This window comes from Oncorhynchus tshawytscha, linkage group LG07, assembly GCF_018296145.1.
Source record: "Oncorhynchus tshawytscha isolate Ot180627B linkage group LG07, Otsh_v2.0, whole genome shotgun sequence".
NCBI classification, from domain to species: Eukaryota; Metazoa; Chordata; class Actinopteri; order Salmoniformes; family Salmonidae; genus Oncorhynchus; species Oncorhynchus tshawytscha.
The window spans coordinates 59,587,912-59,607,977 of record NC_056435.1 but is presented as its reverse complement, the minus strand read 5'-3'; the positions used below and the strand labels follow the sequence as shown (position 1 = coordinate 59,607,977).

The window sequence follows — 20,066 nt, the reverse complement described above, 5'->3', positions numbered from 1 at the left end:
ATTTGTGCATACATTTCTGTGTCGTGTGCACTGTATTGCTTTAATATGATTTGAAAGGCTAACATTGTTTTCTCTCTCCTTTCCATCTATCTCCCCCTCCCCCCACTTCTCTCTGTAGGTGAGCAGGGTACCAGTAGAGAGCTGTGAGCAGTACACCACCTGTGGCCAGTGCCTGGGCTCCAAAGACCCCCACTGTGGCTGGTGTGTCCTCCACAACATGTAAGTACACATATTGTACACTCGGTCTACACACTCACTCATATATAGCTACTCTTTTTTCATGCTATACTGTCATTCATAATCAAAACAAACTTTGTCACTTGCGCCGCATACAAGTGTAGACCTTACATGCTGAAATGCTTACTTACAAGCCCTTAACCAACAGTGCAGTTCAAGAAGAGTTAAGAAAATATTTGCCAAATAATCTAAAGTAAAAAGTAACACAATAAAATAACGAGGCTATATACAAGGGGTACTGAGTCAACGTGCAGGGGGGACAGGTTAGTCGAGATAATTTGTACATCAAGGTAGGGGTGAAGTGACTATGCGTAGATAATAATCAGCGTGTAGCAGCATTGTGCAAAACAAATGGGGGGTATCAATGTAAATAGTCCAGGTTGCCATTTGATTAATTGTTCAGCAGTCTTATGAGGGTAGAAGCTATTAAGATGCCTTTTGGTCCAAGTCTTTGCGCTCCAGGACCGCTTGCCGTGTAGCAGAGAAAACAGTCTCTGACTTGGGTGACTGGAGTCTGACAATTTTTTGGGGGCTTTCCTCTGACACCGCCTAGTATATTGGTTCTGGATGGCAGGAAGCTTGGCTCCAGTGATGTACTGGGCCTTACGCACTACCCTCTGTAGCTCCTTACGGTCAGATGCCTAGCAGTTACCAGGTACCAGGCGGTGATGAAACCTGTCAGGATGCTCTCGAAGGTGCAGCTGTAGAACCTGTTGAGGATCTGGGGACCCATGCCAAATCTTTTCAGTCTCCTGAGGGGGAAAAGGTGTTGTTGTGCTCTCTACACAACTGTCTTGGTGTGTTTGGACCATGATAGTTTGTTGGTATTGTGGACACCAGGAAACCTGAATCTCTCGACACACTCCACTACTGCCACGTCAATGTTAATGGGGGCCTGTTTAGCCCGCCCTTTCCTGTAGTCCACGATCAGCTCCTTTGTCTTGCTCACATTGAGGGAGTTGTTGTTGTCCTGGCAGTTCTCTGACCACCTCCCTATAGGCTGTCTCATCGTTGTCGGTGATCAGGCCTACCACTGTTGTCATCAGCAAACTTAATGATGGTGTTGTTGGAGTTGTGTTTGGCCACACAGTCGTGGGTGAACAGGGAGTACAGGGAGAGACTAAGTACACACCCCTGAGGTGCCCCAGTGTTGAGGATCAGAGTGGCGGACATGTAGTTGCCTACCCTTACCACCTGGGGGCGGCCCGTCAGGAAGTCCAGGATCTAGTTGCAGAGGGAGGTGTTTAGTGTACAGTGTTGAACGCTGAGCTGTAGTCAATGAACAGCATTCTCACATAGGGGTTCCTTTTGTCCAGGTGGGAAAGGGCCGTGTGGAGTGCGATTGAGATTGCGTCATCTGTGGATCTGTTGGCGAGGTATGTGAATTGGATTGGGTCTAGAGTATCCGGGAGAATGCTGTTGATGTGAGCCATGACCAGCCTTTCAAAACACTTCATGGCTACCGACGTGAGTGCTACGGGCGGTATTAATTTAGGCAGGTTACCTTCCCTTCCTTTGGCACAGGGAATATGGTGGTCTGCTTGAAACATGCTTTTGTTACAGACTCAGTCAGGGAGAGGTTGAATATGTCAGTGAAGACACTTGCCAGTTGGTCCGCGTATGCTTTGAGTACACATCCTGGTAATCCATCTGGCCCCGCGGCTTTGTGAATGTTGACCTGTTTAAAGGTCTTGCTCACATCGGCTACAGAGAGCATTATCACACAGTCATCCAGAACAGCTGGTGCTGTCGTGCATGCTTCAGTGTTTCTTGCCTCGAAGCAAGGATAAAAGACATTCAGCTTGTTTGGTAGGCTCGCGTCACTGGCAGCTCGCGTCTGGGTTTCCCTTTTTAGTCTGTAATAGTTTTCAAGCCCTGCCACATCCGACGAGCGTCAAAGCTGGTGTAGTAGGATTCAATCTTAATCCTGTATTGACGCTTTGCTTGTTTTGATAGTTCGTCTGAGGGCATAGTGGGATTTCTAATCAGCATCCGGATTATTGTCCCACTCCTTGAAAGCGACAGCTCTAGCCTTTAGCTCGATGCTTATGTTGCCTGTTATCCATGGCTTCTGGTTGGGATATCTATGTACGGTCACCGTGGGGATGGCGTCCTCAATGCATTTATTGATGAAGCCGAGGATTGAGGTGGTATACTCCTCAATGCCATTGGATGAATCCCGGAACATATTCCAGTCTGTAGCGTAGCGTCTGCGTCATCTGACCACTTCCTTATTGAGCGAGTCACTGGTACTTCCTGCTTTAGTTTTTGCTTGTTAACAAGAATCAGGAGGATAGAATTATGGTCATTTTTGCCAAATTAGCAGCGTTTGTAGAGCTTTCTATGTATCTCTGTGTGTGGAGTAAAGGTGGTCTAAAGTTGTTTTTTTCTCTGGATGCACGTGACATGCTGGTAGTAATGAGGTAAAATGGATTTATGTTTGCCTGTATTAAAATCCCAGGCTACTATTAGCGCCGCTTCTGGATGAGCATTTTCGTGTTTGCTTATGGCCTTATAGAGTTGGTTGATTGCGGTCTTAGTGCCAGTATCGGTTTGTGGTGGTAAACAGACTGCTACGAATAATATAGATGAAAAACTCTCTTGGTAGATAGTGTGGTCTACAGCTTATCATAAGGTATTCTACCTCAGGCGAGCAATACCTTGAGGCTTCTTTAATATTAGACACGTCAGCTATTATTGACAAACAGACACATTCCTACCCCTCGTCTTACCAGACGTAGCTTCTCTGTTCTGATAGTCTAACAGAGCCCCTGTCTCCTTTCTTTTATCTGCTCTGATGTGAATTGGATAAAGTGCAAAACACATCTTTAGGTAGGTCTCCATTCACTTTAACCTGTCACGCTCTCACAGATGAGAGATTTTGTGGGCAACACTGGCTACTGGTGAGCATTTGGACGCTATCCTCTGAATTGGAAGCCTTAGCTATTTGCCATCACATGAAAATCAATGTTGATACTGCCTTGTATCTTTTAGAAGATCTTAAGATTAAGATTCATGAATAAAGTTACTAGTAGCAGATGGCAGTGCAGAGCATGCCAGGTGTCCTTGTTGACACCCCACATATGTAGGAGTGTTATTTTTCCTCTGTGTGTTGCGCTACAGCAGAGAGTGTGTTAGCTTGCTAGTCAGTGTGTTAGGCGCTGTACAGTAGGCATAGTCAATGTGTGACTTATCACCAGACACGATGCTTTATAGGATACACTTGGTGACACAGTGTGTTTCTCTCTCCTGCTGGCTAACATGACTCGAGGGTGTGTGTGTATGGGGCAGTGAGACGGGGTGTGTATTGGGCAGTGAGACGGGGTGTGTATGGGGAGGTGAGAGGGTGTGTGTGCATGGGGAGATGAGCGGGGGTATGCGTGGGGAGGTGAGAGGGGGAGTGTGTGGGGAGGTGAGAGGTGGTGTGTGTGGGGAGGTGAGAGGGTGTGTGTACATGGGGAGGTGAGCGGGGGTGTGCGTGGGGAGGTAGGAGGGGGAGTGTGAGGAGGGGGTGTGTGTGGGGAGGTGAGAGGTGGTGTGAGAGGGGGGAGTGTGAGGAGGGGATGTGTGGGGGAGGTGAGATGGGGAGTGTGAGGAGGGGATGTGTGTGGGGAGGTGAGAGGGGGAGTGTGAGGAGGGGGGTGTGTATATGGGGAGGTGAGAGGGGGTGTGTGTATGGGGAGAGAGGGGGTGTGTCTGGGGAGGTGAGAGGGGGTGTGTGTATGGGGAGGTGAGCGGGGGTGTGTGTATGGGGAGAGAGGGAGGGTGTGTCTGGGGAGGTGAGAGGGGGAGTGTGAGGGGGGGTGTGTATATGGGGAGGTGAGAGGGGGAGTGTGAGGAGGGGGTGTGTATATGGGGAGTGTGAGGAGGGGGTGTGTATATGGGGAGGTGAGAGGGGAGGTGTGTATGTGGAGAGAGAGGGGGTGTATATGGGGAGGTGAGAGGTGGTGTTTGTGGGGTGGGTTGAGAGGGTCTATGTATCTCCAGCGTTGGCAAAAAGCCAGTTCTCGCTGTTCGCTCTGTTAATTAAAACTTCCACCTGTGCAACTTCATCTGATCGGCAGGCGTATGTGTGTTTGCATGAGGGGGATTCTAATTTTTATTGAGGACGCGGACGAGGCAGGCAAGGCGACGGAAACGCAATGAAGATAGACTCGAGATGTTACCGACCTCCAGTCACAGAGCTTTTGACCTTCCTCCTCACCAAAATGGAGGGCTAAGTTTATTCTGCTCATTTCCCGTTGGATAGCATCCCTCAATCTATTTTTACCCCCCCACCACTCAGAATGACAGGTATTTAAGACGTTTTCGCCCTGTGGCATTTTCTTCTGCAGCAGCTTATTAGAGTCATATTTGTCTCGTTCGTCAGCCGTGCAGTAGAAGAGCAATCCAAGAAAAGAAAAAAAGCTAGAGTGATATTAACTGAGGCACACACACACACACACACACACACACACACACACACACACACACATGCTCATAATATGCACAATGCTGCATGCAATCTGTTCAACTCTCCAGGGGTCAAGACGGGGTCAGGGAGAAGGCCTGTTCAACTCTCCAGGTTTCTCTCTTTAGGGAGTAATGCAGTCCACAAGCAATATCACCATGACTTCTCTCTTTGTGTGTGTGTGTGCGTACACGTTTGTGTGTGTGAGAGGTTGAGAGACAGTATTCTGCTGAGTAGGAAGGTTGGTATACCAAGGCTAAGATAAGGCACTTTGCATTTTCCTCTCCTTTTATTGTGCAACGCTGAGGCACACAGTGTCTGTTCAGAGACTTTGTTTTGTTATGAAGAGGTGGTGTGATAGCTGGTAGTGAAAATTGGACAATTGGTGTGCTTTTTTTTCTGGAGATGGCTCCAGAAGATGGCTGATCATATGGAGGATGTTTCTGACCTTATTGACCTTTCGGTTACTGGCCCAACACTCTTAACCGCTAGGCTACCTTAACCGCTAGGCTACCTTAAACGCTAGGCTACCTTAACCGCCAGGCTACCTTAACCGCCAGGCTACCTTAACCGCTAGGCTACCTTAACCGCTAGGCTACCTTAACCGCTAGGCTACCTGCTGATCATTGTTATCACTATGTTCATGCACCAAATACATTTGGGGTGTATGTTTGTGTATGTGTATGAATATGTATATATATATATATATATATATATATATATATATATATATATATATATATATATATATATATATATATATATATGCGTGTGTGTGTTATTTCTGACCTTCTCTTCTCTAGGTGTTCCCGTAAGGACAGATGTGAGAAAGCAGATGAACCCCAGCGGTTTGCCTCAGACCAGCGTCAGTGTGTGGAGCTCAGTGTTAACCCCAAGAACATCTCTGTCACCATGTCCCAAGTCCAGGTGTGTGTGAAAGAGAGTCTGACTCTGTATGTGTGTACTGATACAGTACCTGTATATAAATGTGTGACATGCCAATAAGTAACTAACTACGTGCTTGTGCCATTAAAGACATAAACATGTTCTTCACACTAACCTTGCCACAAAGTCCCCAGTCCTCACATTAGCGGTAAATGTATTCCAGGACTACGTTCCAAATATCCACACTAGCCTGTCACTTGTATTTTCAACTATTCTGACGGCAGCATACTGTTATAGATATACTTGTCACCGGCAGAGACTGTGGAGTTTGTCAGGATCAATATAAATATGAAAGGAACAAAGCCCACCTCAGTTTTCTGAAAACTCCAATCCTGAGACAACGGGACATCTACACAGATTTTACTCCCAAAGAAACACCAGAATGGCTTTCCAAGAGGTGTTGAGTGTTCCTGAGTGGTCCAGTCTCAGTCCTGACTCAGAGACAAGGTTGGAATACTGCTGTCCAACAATGATTCCCAACTAATCTTAAGCAATTTTGACAAATATTTGAAATTAGCCCATTTAGGTCAGCAGGTCTTAACATTAATCTTCTGCATTATATGATTTACACTACATGACCACAAGTATGTGAACACCGATCTCGACAAACCATTTCTGTATGGACATCATTTTGTTCACTGGGGCATTGTCATGCTGAAAAAGGAAAGGGCCTTCCCCAAACTGTTGTCACAAAGTTGAAGCACAACATCGTCTAAATGTCATTGTATGATGTAACTTAAGGGAACTAAGGGGCCTAGCCCAAACCATGAAAAACATCCCCAGATCATTAATCCACCTCCACCAAGCTTTACACCACTCCAGCCGATGCTTGGCGCTGTGCATGGTGATCTTTGGCTTGTGTGAGGCTGCTCGGCCATGGAAACACAGTTCATCAAGCTCCCGACTAACAGTTTTTGTGCTGACGTTGCTTCCAGTCAGTTTGGAACTCGGTAGTGAGTGTTGCAACCGAGGACAGACGCGCTACGTGCTTCAGCACTCGGCAGTTCCGTTCTGTGAGCTTTTGTGGCCTACTACTTCGCCAGTTTGTGGCTGAGCCGGTCCTAGACGTTTCCACGTCACAGTAACACCATGTAGTTGACCGGGACAGCTCTAGCAAGGCAAAAATTTGACAGACTGACTTATTGGAAAGGTGGCATTCTATTATGGTGCCACGTTGAAAGTCACAGAGTTCTTCAGTAAGGCCATTCTACTGCCAATGTTTGTTTATGGATATTGCATGGATGTGTGCTCCATTTTATACACCTGTCAGTAACGGGTGTGGCTGAAATAGCAGAATCCACTAGGGTTGTCCACATACTTTTGTATATATAGTGTTTATTACATGTCCTTCCATTAAACCCTTGACATTATGACAAGTATTTCATGTCTCCACATTATCTGTCTAAATAACATATTCCCTATATTCCATTGATTTGTCCCCAGCTCGTGCTGGAGGCGCGTAACGTCCCTGACCTCTCTGCGGGAGTCAACTGCTCCTTCGAGGGTTACGTGGAGACGGATGGGCACATCCAGGGGAGCCTCATCTACTGCCTGTCCCCCTCGGCCCACAACGTCATCCCCATTACCCGAAACAAAGGTGAGAATGCCGCCCGCCCGGACCCTTTATTCAACAAGGTAGGCCAGTTTTGAACAAGTTCTCATTTACAACTGCGACCTGGCCGCTTGTCTCTGCTGGTTAATGGAGTAGTGGCTGGAATGAAATAAATGGAACAGCCTTCATGTGTTTGATACCATTCCAATCATTCCATTCCAGCCTGTCATTATAGTCCTTCAAATCAAATCAAATCAAATCAAATCTAATTTTATTTGGTCTCCTTGTGCTCCTCATCTTTCCAATAGCCTTGACCAGAATACAGTGCACATTTCATGGCTTTTTTTTTTTTTTTACATAACTCAATATACTTTGCGTTTCTCTGTCACTACCAATGTTATTCCCCCTAATTGCTCCCCTAGCATCAAGATTATATATGTATCGTCTCCAATGTGATATGTTTAAGAGAGTTCAGAAGCAGGTCCATTACCATGTGTTATACATCTTTATCAGTTCTAATGCAATCACGCCACAGTGACACCACTGATGCCTGTGATGTATCTTCAAAGCTTGGAGATGAAGGAGACGTATATATTTAGATTCCCAGAAGTGACATGTTTAAACTTGAGAATTCCTAAAGCAGATTTTCTATCCACCATTATGTATTGATATCAGCTCTAATGTGATTTAATGTTCCCTGTGACTCTAGGAGATATTTCTACCTGACTTATTATCTCAATAGTCTCCAATGCATGACATAAGTTGCTAAGCGATGCATGTGTCTCTGTAGGAGACAAGCGCATGGTGAAGCTCTACCTCAAGTCCAAGGAGACGGGCAAGACGTTCGCCGGCGTGGACTTTGTCTTCTACAACTGCAGCGTGCACTCGTCGTAAGTTTTCTACAACGTTTATTTTAGGTTTCCTCTGCTTTTTTCCTTCTCTTCCTTCAGTTCTGTTTTCCCCTTGGTCCTCTTGTCACACTGCCCTTGAGAGGGCGCAGTAAGCCTGTGAGCCTGTACACACATCCCCACCCCTCTGTAACCTCTGTGCACGTAGGTGGCTCATGTTACCACCACTGAGTATAAATCGAACCCTCCATATATGATGTGACATCCAAGATGGTAATTTTAGCCAAGATGAGATCCAAGATGGTAATTTTAGCCTTATGATCATAACCTAGCCTACTGTAGCTGATAATAATATCATTATAATGAATTAATCGCAATTGACGGTCTCTGGTATTGGTGCCCAAACGTACTCCTAAAAAGTTTATTACCTGGGTTATACTGTACATATCAAAACCTGCCGAGCATAAGCTTTGTGCCGTTGTTAGTGTTTGTAACCTCTTTCCCAGGCTCCATTGCTACTGCATATGGGGGCTCGTCCAGGATTTGTTTCCTATGAGTATGGTAGTTGATAAAGTCTTAGCTCTGCTGTGCACAGATATTTGAGTGTTCAAAATACACTTTTGTGGTAGAGTTTCTGTCACTGACATCCACCTGAGGGGTTATAAGATTGGTTGTCAATTTGAAAGTTGCATAAACACATAGGCTAATAACAAAAAGCCATGGACTTTAAGTTTGTGCATTTGTGGAAAACCCTACATGGGAGATGCTAGATAAATGTATGAAGGCAAATCTGCTCATCGTTGCAAAGCATTATGATATCACAGTTGCACATGCTGATTCGAAGGCTTTGGTGGATGATGAAAAGGGTCCTACTGGTGGTAGAGTACACCCCATAGACGTGCGACAGAGACGTAGAACTAAAGGGAAAATGGGAACAACAGAAATTGGAGTTCGAGCACAGGGAAAGGTAAAGCCATTCCATTGAAAGAGATGGCGCTGGAACCGTGACAAAGTGAGATAGATCTGGGCTCCGAATCAAATCAGACCATCCTGCACCCTCAACGGCATTTGATTTTGGTCGGAACAGCCGGCTTGTACCACCTTTCAACGAAAGGCGGATTGACACATCCCTAAAATGGCCACGAGATATTTGGTCACTGCTCCTCCAAAGTGTTTATGAGTGACTGGTCTGTCCGAACAATGCATGAACAAGGGAATCAATATTCGGAGAGCCTGTTTCTGTCCTGCCCTTGACTTTGGTGCAGGGCATGTGATGTCCATATCCTCTTCGTCACAAAACTCCCTGATCTTCTCAAAAACATCTGTTTGTCTAGCTGTGTCCAGTCCAGGTGGTGCTTGTACAGGCAGACCATCTATGGGAGGAAGGGTGTCAGCGTTGCACAGCAGCTGAAACCTGGTCCCGACTGAGGCTCCAGAGCATCGACGCTGTAAAACAGGAAATAACCAAAACAATTGAAGAGGTTACAATCCTGCACAACATCAATTCACCTCCCAAGTTTATATAAGAATAATAACCTCATATAAAGCAATGAAAATGATATTCACTGCTGGTACTGCTTGAACTGTGGCAGCCGCCTGAAGTATGGTGTTGTTGCCAGCCATAGCTTTTTCCACCAGCACTGTACCATCCTGCAGTCCAACCAGCTGTGGGATGTTGACCCCTGTCACAGTGTTGTCCTTCACAACACCAGCAATATCAGACAAAGTGTTCACTCTGGTCTTTCTGTAGCGCTGCTTGATGAGGCCGAAGCACCAGTCAGGGGCAAACTTGATGTGGCCTATGATCAGGAAGTGAAGGTGCAGACTGTGGTGGAGCTTGTGCATGGTCTTGCCACTGCAGTTGCGAGGAGTTCAAAAGTAGATGGGACCTGGCTGCATAGGGTCAGAAGGATAGTGCACCTGCAAACAACAAAATAACATTAAGAGGCCGGTGATGTCGTCCTCTGGAACTGGTCAACATAATGAGCAGCAGTACCGGAGGGGATCCGTGACAATCTTCTGTACAGTATACCACCCCTACCTTGTCACAGCACAACTGATTGGCTCAAATGCTTTAAGAAGGAAAGAAATTCCACAAATTGACTTAAATCACTTGTGCTGCTTGCGCGCTGAAATCCACAATGTATGGGGGAGGGTGTAAGGGTTATGCTAGATGTTGATGGAGTGACAGATCAGCCAGTTAAAAACAAGCGGTTGTTTGGTCTGGCCCTGCCATAGGCTTTCATCCATGTTCCATTCTGAGGCACTGTGAAACCAGACGTTTCGACAGAGAGAGACCCTTTAGTTCAAACACAACCTTTGTTTCTACAACCCAGTCTTTAGCCATGACTCTGGAGGGACCAGCTTAGTAAAAATCTAAACCACAACCAGCCATTCAGGACCTCTGGGGTTGGCTCTCCCCAGGCTAGATGCACTTGTCCTGTGGTGTTAGGGCAGACTAGACCCCCTCCCCCCTGGATGAACCAGAGTGGAGATAGGTTGTGCCTGCTGTGGTATTAGCTGCAGGGCAGCAGATGGCCAGTGGGCCTCATAGGTTCCTCAAAGCCCAAAGTTGAGTGTCCCCCGTGCCAGTCAGACGAGCCCCCTTGGAGAATGGGCCTCATCACAGTACCCCGCTAACACATACACACACAGCCCACTGATTTGGCCAGTTGGTTGAGGCCGGTGTGGTGGTAACAATTTTAAGCTTGTGGGTTGGACCCCTGATAAGGCCTCTTAAGACACCTCTTCAATTGTTAATGCTACTGCAATACTGGGGTTCATAGTCGTAATATTACCCACAAATATGATAAAGAGCTTGTGTAACGGAGTGGACATCATAATGTCTACAATATAGAGGTGACACGCATCTATGGAGATCGATGCAGATGGCAGAGTAAATCACATTGGTTGGTAAATCTAATTCAGGGATTTGGGTTATGGAGTGGACATTTTTTTTGTAATAACAGGAGTCTACGGAGTTGACGAGGAAAGATGCTGAGTAGATGAGAGACACAAAGTGGTTTATATATTTATATGCAAGCAGAAACATAATTCATGTCCGGAACACACACTCGTATACACACAAACTCTATCCAAAAAGAGCTTCAAAAGCAGTCATCATGTTTCAACCCTTGTATCCCTTCTCTCTCTTCTTCTATAGATGTTGTGTACATGCATACTGGAATTACAATCACTCTCGCCAAGGGATATGCTCGCCCAATGTTGAAAGACATGGATACATACTGATACATTATCCCATATAAATACAATATCTACCCCCACACCTACCCAGCATACACACACCACACCCCATCCTCCCACCCCCCATACACACACCATCCAGCCATCCCCCATATACACCCTAACCACCAACCCCCATACCCACACCATCCACAATTCCCCATACACACACTACCTACCCTTTCCCCATACGCACCAAAAACACACACCCTCCCTCCTTATTTATTCTACTGATACGTCTTGGGCCTGCGATTTAAAAAATAAATTTAAAAAATCCATACATTTGCATATCAATATTATTCTAATTAGAAATCCCACTGTTTCAGTTAAGGTTGGAGAGATTGAAATAGAAAATCACCCGCGGCCATGATTACTTCTTAATTAAATGTTTCCATCAAAAAAAATCCCATTTGCGATTTATTAGGACTAGGGTGGATAGTCTGGAAATGAAGTAGGGTTGATGTCTCAACTAAGATCTCTAAGCACCTTTTTCCTGTAGTTAATTTTGTTCAGGTACTGACTGGGTCATCTATTGTGTGATTGAGGGTCCTTACAGTCAGGCTTATAAAGAAGCCGCAGGAAACTGTGTCATACTCTCTCCTCCAGATATGGAAAAGGTGTGGTTTGGAAATGGAGGTACACAGAGACAAAAAGAGGTAGAAAATTTGAGTGTGTGACATTATGAATGAGACTTTTCCATTTGTCTCTGTGACTATCCTCTCTCCTCACATTTCCTACAAGATCCTAAATGCGTCTCATCTGATCTTAACATTGGGGCATATGCATGCCTCCACAATAAGCACTTGCACTTACATCTCCTGATAAACATTTTGGGCCAAAGCAGGCATTTAATCATTGAAGAGAGCATAGAAGAGCATCCACGTTGAAGGTATTTATCTTCCTGCTATTTACACCTGTAAAAAGCACTATTAATTTGAAATAAAATGCCCCTTCAGAATAAGTAATTTTATCAAGTCTATAATGTTAAAGTGATCGAGGTTTGAAGTGTGGCTACATGGGAAGCATGGCTTCTCCATTGATGGTTGGATTGTCACAAGGGGGTCCAGGGATCGTGGCCCACCTCCAGACAGAAGTTTGGGGGAGGAGGGTATCCTCAAATGGCCTTGGGTGGGTATCCCCGAAGTTCAAAGACTTAGGATGGACACTAGCAGGGGGAAGCAACTAGTGAGTTACTGGGGGGGCTCTATGTATAGGCCTGCTTCCAGACCAAAGTAGTAGTGGTCGGGGATCCCCAAATGGGGCCTCTGAATGGAATTGAATGGACAAAAACATACCTGGTACCCTCCCTCCTTCCCCATTAAGCTATGGAACTGTTAATGAGCTATTGAACTCGTGCTTCCTGAGGGAGGTAAAGAATGGGTAGATGGTAGGTGGTCCTGGCATGCTGCTCTCCTGCTCGTTATACCAAAGATCTAAGACACAAACAGAAAACACATTTTCTTTAATGAATAAAAGAAAGGACAAAATAAAAGGATCTTTGTCTGGTAGATGTATAGCCTACATTTAAAACTAGTTTGGGGATTTGACCTAGAGCCTGTACTTTGTGGGGACCTTGCATCGATCCCCGCGTAATGGCAAATCCTGCTGTGCTAAAATGGTGTCCTGCTTTTGTCATTATTAACATGCTCATGTAATACAAAGAGTGGTCATTGTCTAAGCTACATAAACTAGCCCCTTTTTAGGGATAAGCCCCCCTTTCAATTTTCGCCAAAATGACATACCCAAATCTAACTGCCTGTAGCTCAGGCCCTGAAGCAAGGATATGCATATTCTTGGTACCATTTGAAAGGAAACACTTTGAATGTAGGAGAATATAACATAATATATCTGGTAGAAGAAAATACAAATAAAGAAAACAACTTTTTTTCTTTTTTCTACCACCATCTTTGAAATGCAACAGAAAGGTACAAAATCTAGCCATCACTCTTGTTGTCATTCCGATGGTGTCCACAAGAGGGCATCAGTGTTTGCAAAGTTTCAGACTGATAACTTGAAGTATGAGCATGCTACATGACATTTAACGTGAAGTCACCCAGGTACATTTGGGCAAATTGTGAAGGAGACATTTACATGACATTTTTTCTGCAAGAATATCATCAAAACGGTATACTTGGACTTTGATTTAGCTTTTCCATATTGTAAGTTCAACATTTGCAAAACACCCATTTTTCATAACTTCATAACTCTCCATATTCTTGTAATTTTTGTCCAAAAGGAAAAGGCTTGCTGTCGCACAAGGTTAGCAGCTACATTTTTTGGTCCACGGTCAAACGACCACCCCTCATCAGTGTCAAACGCTCCCTAAAACACTTCTGCGAGCAGGCCTTTCTAATCAACCTGGCCCGTGTATCCTGGAAGGATATTGACTTCATCCCGACAGTCAAGGATGCCTTTTCGATCTTAAAAGTAATTTCCTCACCATCTTAAATAAGCATGCCCCTTTCAAAACATTTAGAACTAACAGATATAGCCCTTGGTTCACTCCAGACCTGACTGCCCTTGACCAGCACAAAAAATCCTGTGGTGGACTGCAATAGCATCGAATAAGCCCCTTGATATGCAACTGTTCAGGGAAGTCAGGAACCAATACACGCAGTCAATCTGGAAAGCAAAGGCTAGCTTTTTCAAACAGAAATTTGCATCCTGTAGCTCTAACTCCAAAAAGTTTTGGGACACTGTGAAGTCCATGGAGAATAAGAGCACCTCCTCCCTGCTGCCCACTGCTCTGAGGCTAGGTAACACGGTCATCACCGATAAATCCATGATAATCAAAATTTTCAACAAGAATTTCTCTACGGCTGGCCATGCTTTCCTCCTGGCTACCCCAGCCAAAGCCAACAGCTCCGCACCCCCCGAAGCTAATTGCCCAAGCCTCCCCAGCTTCTCCTTCACCCAAATCTAGTAGCAGATGTTCTGAAAGAGCTGCAAAACCTGGACCCGTACAAATCAGCTGGGCTAGACAATCTGGACCTTCTCTTTCTAAAATGATCCGTTGAAATTGTTGCAACCCCTATTACTAGCCTATTCAACCTCTCTTTCGTATCGTCCGAAATTCCTAAAGATTAGAAAGCTGCCACGGCCATCCCCCTCTTCAAAGGGGGTGACACTCTAGAGAGTCGAAAGTTTTAAATTTTAAAAGCCCTCCTCTCATTTCTTTCTACGTTGATGAATCACCCTCCTGTTTTGATGCTGGAATAAGAGGCCTGTTATTTCCTTACAGAAATGCTAACATAGAAGCAAGCTAACCATTTGGCGAGATAGCTTAAGCTGGCCTAATCAAGCCTCCTCCCATTTGTTTCTACATTGATGAATCACCCTACTGCACTCATGTCAGATTAAGAGGCCTGAGATTTCCTTAGCCACCCGTTGCTCATTCTTAATGGACAGGCTCTCTCAGCACAATGCTAAATTTGTCAATTAAAGGCGTGTTTTTTTGAGGCTATAGAACAGCATAGATAGGGGGAGACAAGGCAGATATTGAGAGAGGGATACTAAATGTGTACAGAGAGGGGGAGAACAGTTAAGAGAAGTGAATATCGAGATAAGTGAGAGACTGAACAAGAGGACAGGTAGAGTATGGCTAGAGAGAGGTTAAGAGGTTCGTAGCAAGAGATATTTTATTTATTTCTTTGTGTGTTTCATTCTGATGCTGCATGTGCCCAGCCCATATGGGTTGATACTTCCCATCAAGTGTTTTCTGTGTCCCCTAACGCTCTCCGTCCACTGTCCTCCCCCAGTTGCCTGTCGTGTGTGAACGGTTCCTTCCCGTGCCACTGGTGTAAGTACCGTCACATCTGCACCCAGAATGCCAAAGACCCAAATTGTTATAGACCTATATCCATCCTGCCCTGCCTCTCTAAAGTCTTCGAAGGCCAAGTTAATAAACAGATCACTGACCATTTCGAATCCCACCGTACCTTCTCCGCTGTGCAATCCGGTTCCCGAGCCGGTCACGGGTGCACCGCAGCCATGCTCAACGTCCTCAACGATATCATAACCGCCATCGAGACATTACTGTACAGCCGTATTTATCGACCTGGCTAAGGCTTTCGACTCTGTCAATCACAACATTCTTATTGGCAGACTCAACATACTTGGTTTCTCAAATTATTGCCTCGCTTGGTTCACCAACTACTTCTCCGTTAGAGTTCAGTGTGTCAAATTGGAGGGCCTGTTGTCCGGACCTCTGGCAGTCTCTATGGGGGTGCCACAGGGTTCAATTCTCGGGCCGACTCTTTTATCGGTATATATCAACGATGTCGCTCTTGCTGCTGGTGATTATTTGATCCACTTCTATGCAGACGACACCATTCTGTAACCCTCTGGCCCTTTGTTGGACACTGTGTTAACTAACCTCCAAATGGGCTTCAATGCCTTACAACTCTCCTTCCGTGGCCTCCAACTGCTCTTAAATGCAAGTAAAACTAAATGCATGCTCTTCAACCGATCGCTGCCCTCACCTGCCCACCTGTCCAGCATCACTACTCTGGACGTTTCTGACTTAATATGTGGACAACTATAAATACCTAGGTGTCTGTCTAGACTGTAAACTCTTCTTCCAGACTCACATTAAACATCTCCAATCCAAAATTAAATCTAGAATTGGCTTCCTATTTCTCAACAAAGCATCCTTCACTCATGTTGCCAAAATTACCCTAGTAAAAGTGACTATCCTACCGATCCTCGACTTCGGCGATGTCATCTACAAAAATAGCTTCCAATACTCTACTCAGCAAACTGGATGCAGTCTATCACAGTGCCATCCATTTTGTTACCCAAGCCCCTTATACCACCCACCACTGCAACCTATATGCACTAGTCTGCTGGCCCTCGCTTCATACTCGTCGCCAAACCCACTGGCTCCGGGTCATCTATAAATCTATGCTAGCTAAAGCTCCGCCTTATCTCACTGGTCACAATAACAACACCCACCCGTAGCACGCGCTCCAGCAGGTATGTCTCACTGGTCATCGCCAAAGCCAACACCTCATTTTTCGGCCTTTCCTTCCAGTTCTCTGCTGCCAGTGACCGGAACGAATTGCAAAAATCGCTGAAGCTGCAGACTTCTATTTCCCTTACTAACTTTGAGCATCAGCTTTCTGAGCAGCTTACCAATCACTGCAGCTGTACATAGTCCATCTGTAAATAGCCCACGCAGTCTACCTACCTCATCCCCATGTTGTTTTTATTTACTTTTCTGCTCGTTTGCACACCAGTATCCCTACTTGCACATCATCATCTGCTTAATTAATTAATCTGCTAAATTGTAATTATTTTGCTTCCTTGGCCTATTTATTGCCTACCTCCTCACGCCATTTGCACACACTGTATATAGACTCTTATTTCTATTGTGTTATTGACTGTACGCTTGTTTATTCCATGTGTAACTCTGTGTTGTTGTTTGTGTCGCACTGCTTTGCTTTCAATGAGTACTTGATCTCAACCAGCTTACCTGGTTAAATAAAGGTGAAATAAAAATGTTAAAACCCTCCTCCCATTTGTTTCTACGTTGATGAATCACCCTCCTGTTTTGATGCTGGAATAAGAGGCCTGTTATTTCCTTACAGAAATGCTAACATAGAAGCAAGCTAACCATTTGGCGAGATAGCATAACCTGGCCTAATCAAGCCTCCTCCCATTTGTTTCTACATTGATGAATCACCCTACTGCACTCATGTCAGATTAAGAGGCCTGTGATTTCCTTAGCCGCCCATTGCTCATTCTTAATGGACAGGCTCTCTCAGCACAATGCTAAATTTGTCAATTAAAGGCGCGGTGGGATTGAATTAAAGCCTGGGCCTCTGATCCTTACAAAGAGGGGGGTTGCTGGAACAACCGCTTTGAGAACACACTTAACAAAGAAGCGTCCTAATTGATCCAAATGAATCTGCGTCTTGTTTGATGGATTCAGATTGCATCCGACTTTAAGAGCTCTGAGAGATAAAACCCTGTTACTCATGGCGGCCGTAGAATCAGAAATGCCGTTTAAACGAGGAAGCATACTTTGGTGCGTGTTGTGTTTGTACGGGTATTGATTGAGCTAGATCTGTTAGGTTCATGCAGATAATATCGAAAATGAGAATTTCAACCAGGAGAGAATTTCAGTCTGGTTTTAGATTGTCTGCTTTTGATACATTTCATGATTTTTTTTTTGTTTTGAAGTTGACAGTTTGACTTAATGAAGTTTGTTGACTGACAACAATTGGCTGCCCTTTTCAATACAGTAGAAAAGATAGATAAATAAGTAACGTGTTTTCTCTTATTTTTTGTGATGAAATCATTGGCTTTGTAGAGCAGAGAGTTCAATCCCTATTTTTGGTGGCGATGAAGCACCAGTGTCTCACATCAATAAACCAGACACAAGAAGCTGTCAGATGTCTCCATTTCCACCTACACACACCACTGCATGAGCACATACACACACCAGCCCAGACTCCCCGCCGATACCTCTGTCCCACGAGGCATCTAGACAGGGCCCTTGGCTACACCCCACCCGTCTTTATCCTTCATATCTCTCCCTTTCTCTCCCCCTTTTCTCCATCTCCCCCACAATATCTGGCATTTCCCACTCTCACTCAGGGCGACCCACCTGCTATTGATCTATTTTCTCTCTTTTATTTCCCTCTGTTCATCCCTCTCCTCCCCTGGGCACCGGGGCTAAAGCAGGTGCATTTAAATAGCGATGGCTCTTAGCTGGAGGATGAAAAGGGCTGTAGACAAAGGTGAGGGAAGGTTTAAAAGCCATGGGGAGAATTAAACACTGGGGGATGGATAGAGAAAGGTGGAGGTGAAGACTGTCAATGGGGGAGAGAACTAGGGAGAAAACAGACAGAGGTAAAGATAAAACATTTAGGGAGAGAGGGGAACTTGATACGGAGAGGCTATAGAACAGCATAGATAGGGGGAGACGAGGAAGATATTGAGAGAGGGATACTAAATGTGTACAGAGAGGGGGAGAACAGTTAAGAGAAGTGAATATCGAGATAAGTGAGAGACTGAACAAGAGGACAGGTAGAGTATGGCTAGAGAGAGGTTAAGAGGTTCGTAGCAAGAGATGTATTTTATTTATTTCTTTGTGTGTTTCATTCTGATGCTGCATGTGCCCAGCCCATATGGGTTGATACTTCCCATCAAGTGTTTTCTGTGTCCCCTAACGCTCTCCGTCCACCGTCCTCCCCCAGGTGCCTGTCGTGTGTGAACGGTTCCTTCCCGTGCCACTGGTGTAAGTACCGTCACATCTGCACCCAGAACGCCAACGACTGCTCCTTCCAGGAGGGCCGCGTCAACGTGTCCGAGGTGAGTGTCACACTATTTCCTGTCCCTCCTTCACATACCCCGAGTCCAACATTGTTTTTTTCCTACATGACTTAAGGAGTAGGGGATGTTAAACCCACATTTGTGACACACTACCTGGATTCGGTCCTTTGTAGCAATATTTGAAATTGTGTTTTTTACATTGGATAGAAGTAGAAACTCAGAGCTAGAAAATAGTTTATCATACACTGCAGATGGGAAAGTAATTCTGCTTTGAAAGTTGATAAACTTGTCACCCCGCTTTTGAGAAAATGGCCCGTGAATGTTTTGGTGCACCGACTGGAGAGCTCTTCTTTGTCTACATCCATTCAGCATCGTTCACACCCTCTTCATCCTCACCCCTCTTTAAAGATGTACATGTGAGGCCATGTGCTAAACAGAGTGAATAAGGTAGTGTAGTAAATAACCAAATATTTCAAGACTACAAGTGGTGAAAGTAGTAGCAAAAAGCTGCAGTAAAAATCCTTGGCCTATATCCTAATCTAACTTTGGTGCAGGACATGTTGTTCTTCACATTACCGTCTCTAGTAAACACACACTGTATCAAATAAAATCTATGTTTTTTTTTTTATCACAAGCACAGGATACAGAAGGTGTAAACAGTACAGTGAAATGGTTACTTGCATAGTGGAGTCTTTTGTTTAGACATGTAGGTAGCTAGCTAAACAATGAACCATAAGCCCAACTCGTACTACCATGCACCGTGCATGAATCTGCACGTAGCTAAAGCTAACCAACTAGGTTCAATGTTAGCTAGCTAGCTAACATTAGGCTATAACTAGCAATGCAAATGGCTTTCTGAGATACAAATAATATTACTACACAGATCATACTTGTAACATTAGCTACAGAGCCAACCAGCCAAAGTTAGCTAGATAGCTAACAGTACGCTTTATCTTGCAATGGAAACAACTTTCTGAAAAAATTTGAAATGTATAATATCTGAAAATGTAGCCAGACTCTTACCCGTATACATGGATGAACACTTCTCCTTCTGTCATGGATATCCTTAGTTTAAATATGTTTTATTTATGTAACAGTTTAGCTTCCGTCACTCTCCTCGCCTCAACCTGGGCTTGAACCAGGGACCCTCTGCTCACATCAACAACTGACACCCACGAAGCATCGTTACCCATCGCACCACAAAAGCCGCTGCTTTTGTTTTACTTGCCATATTGTATTTATTTCGCCACCATGGCCTTTTTTTTGCCTTTACCTCCCTTACCTCACCTCATTTGCTCACATTGTATATCGACTTATTTTTCTACTGTATTATTGACTGTATGTTTGTTTTACTCCATGTGTAACTCTGTGTTGTTGTATGTGTCAAACTGCTTTGCTTTATCTTGGCCAGGTCGCAATTGTTAATGAGAACTTGTTCTCAACTAGCCTACCTGGTTAAATAAAGGTGAAATAAAAAATATAAAAAAATATGTAATCCAGAGACAGGTATTTT

The 20,066-nt window shown here is 44.7% G+C and overlaps 1 protein-coding gene across 1 annotated transcript in view; it reads left to right on the top strand.

Annotated features, from left to right (window-relative positions):
- Positions 1–20,066, top strand: part of LOC112254952 (plexin-A1) — a 402,693-nt gene that overhangs the window by 211,947 nt on the left and 170,680 nt on the right. The window contains 5 exon segments of the mRNA XM_042324754.1: positions 119–219; positions 5,491–5,614; positions 7,076–7,229; positions 7,975–8,074; positions 18,478–18,592. Of these exon segments, the coding sequence (XP_042180688.1) occupies positions 119–219; positions 5,491–5,614; positions 7,076–7,229; positions 7,975–8,074; positions 18,478–18,592 (594 nt within the window).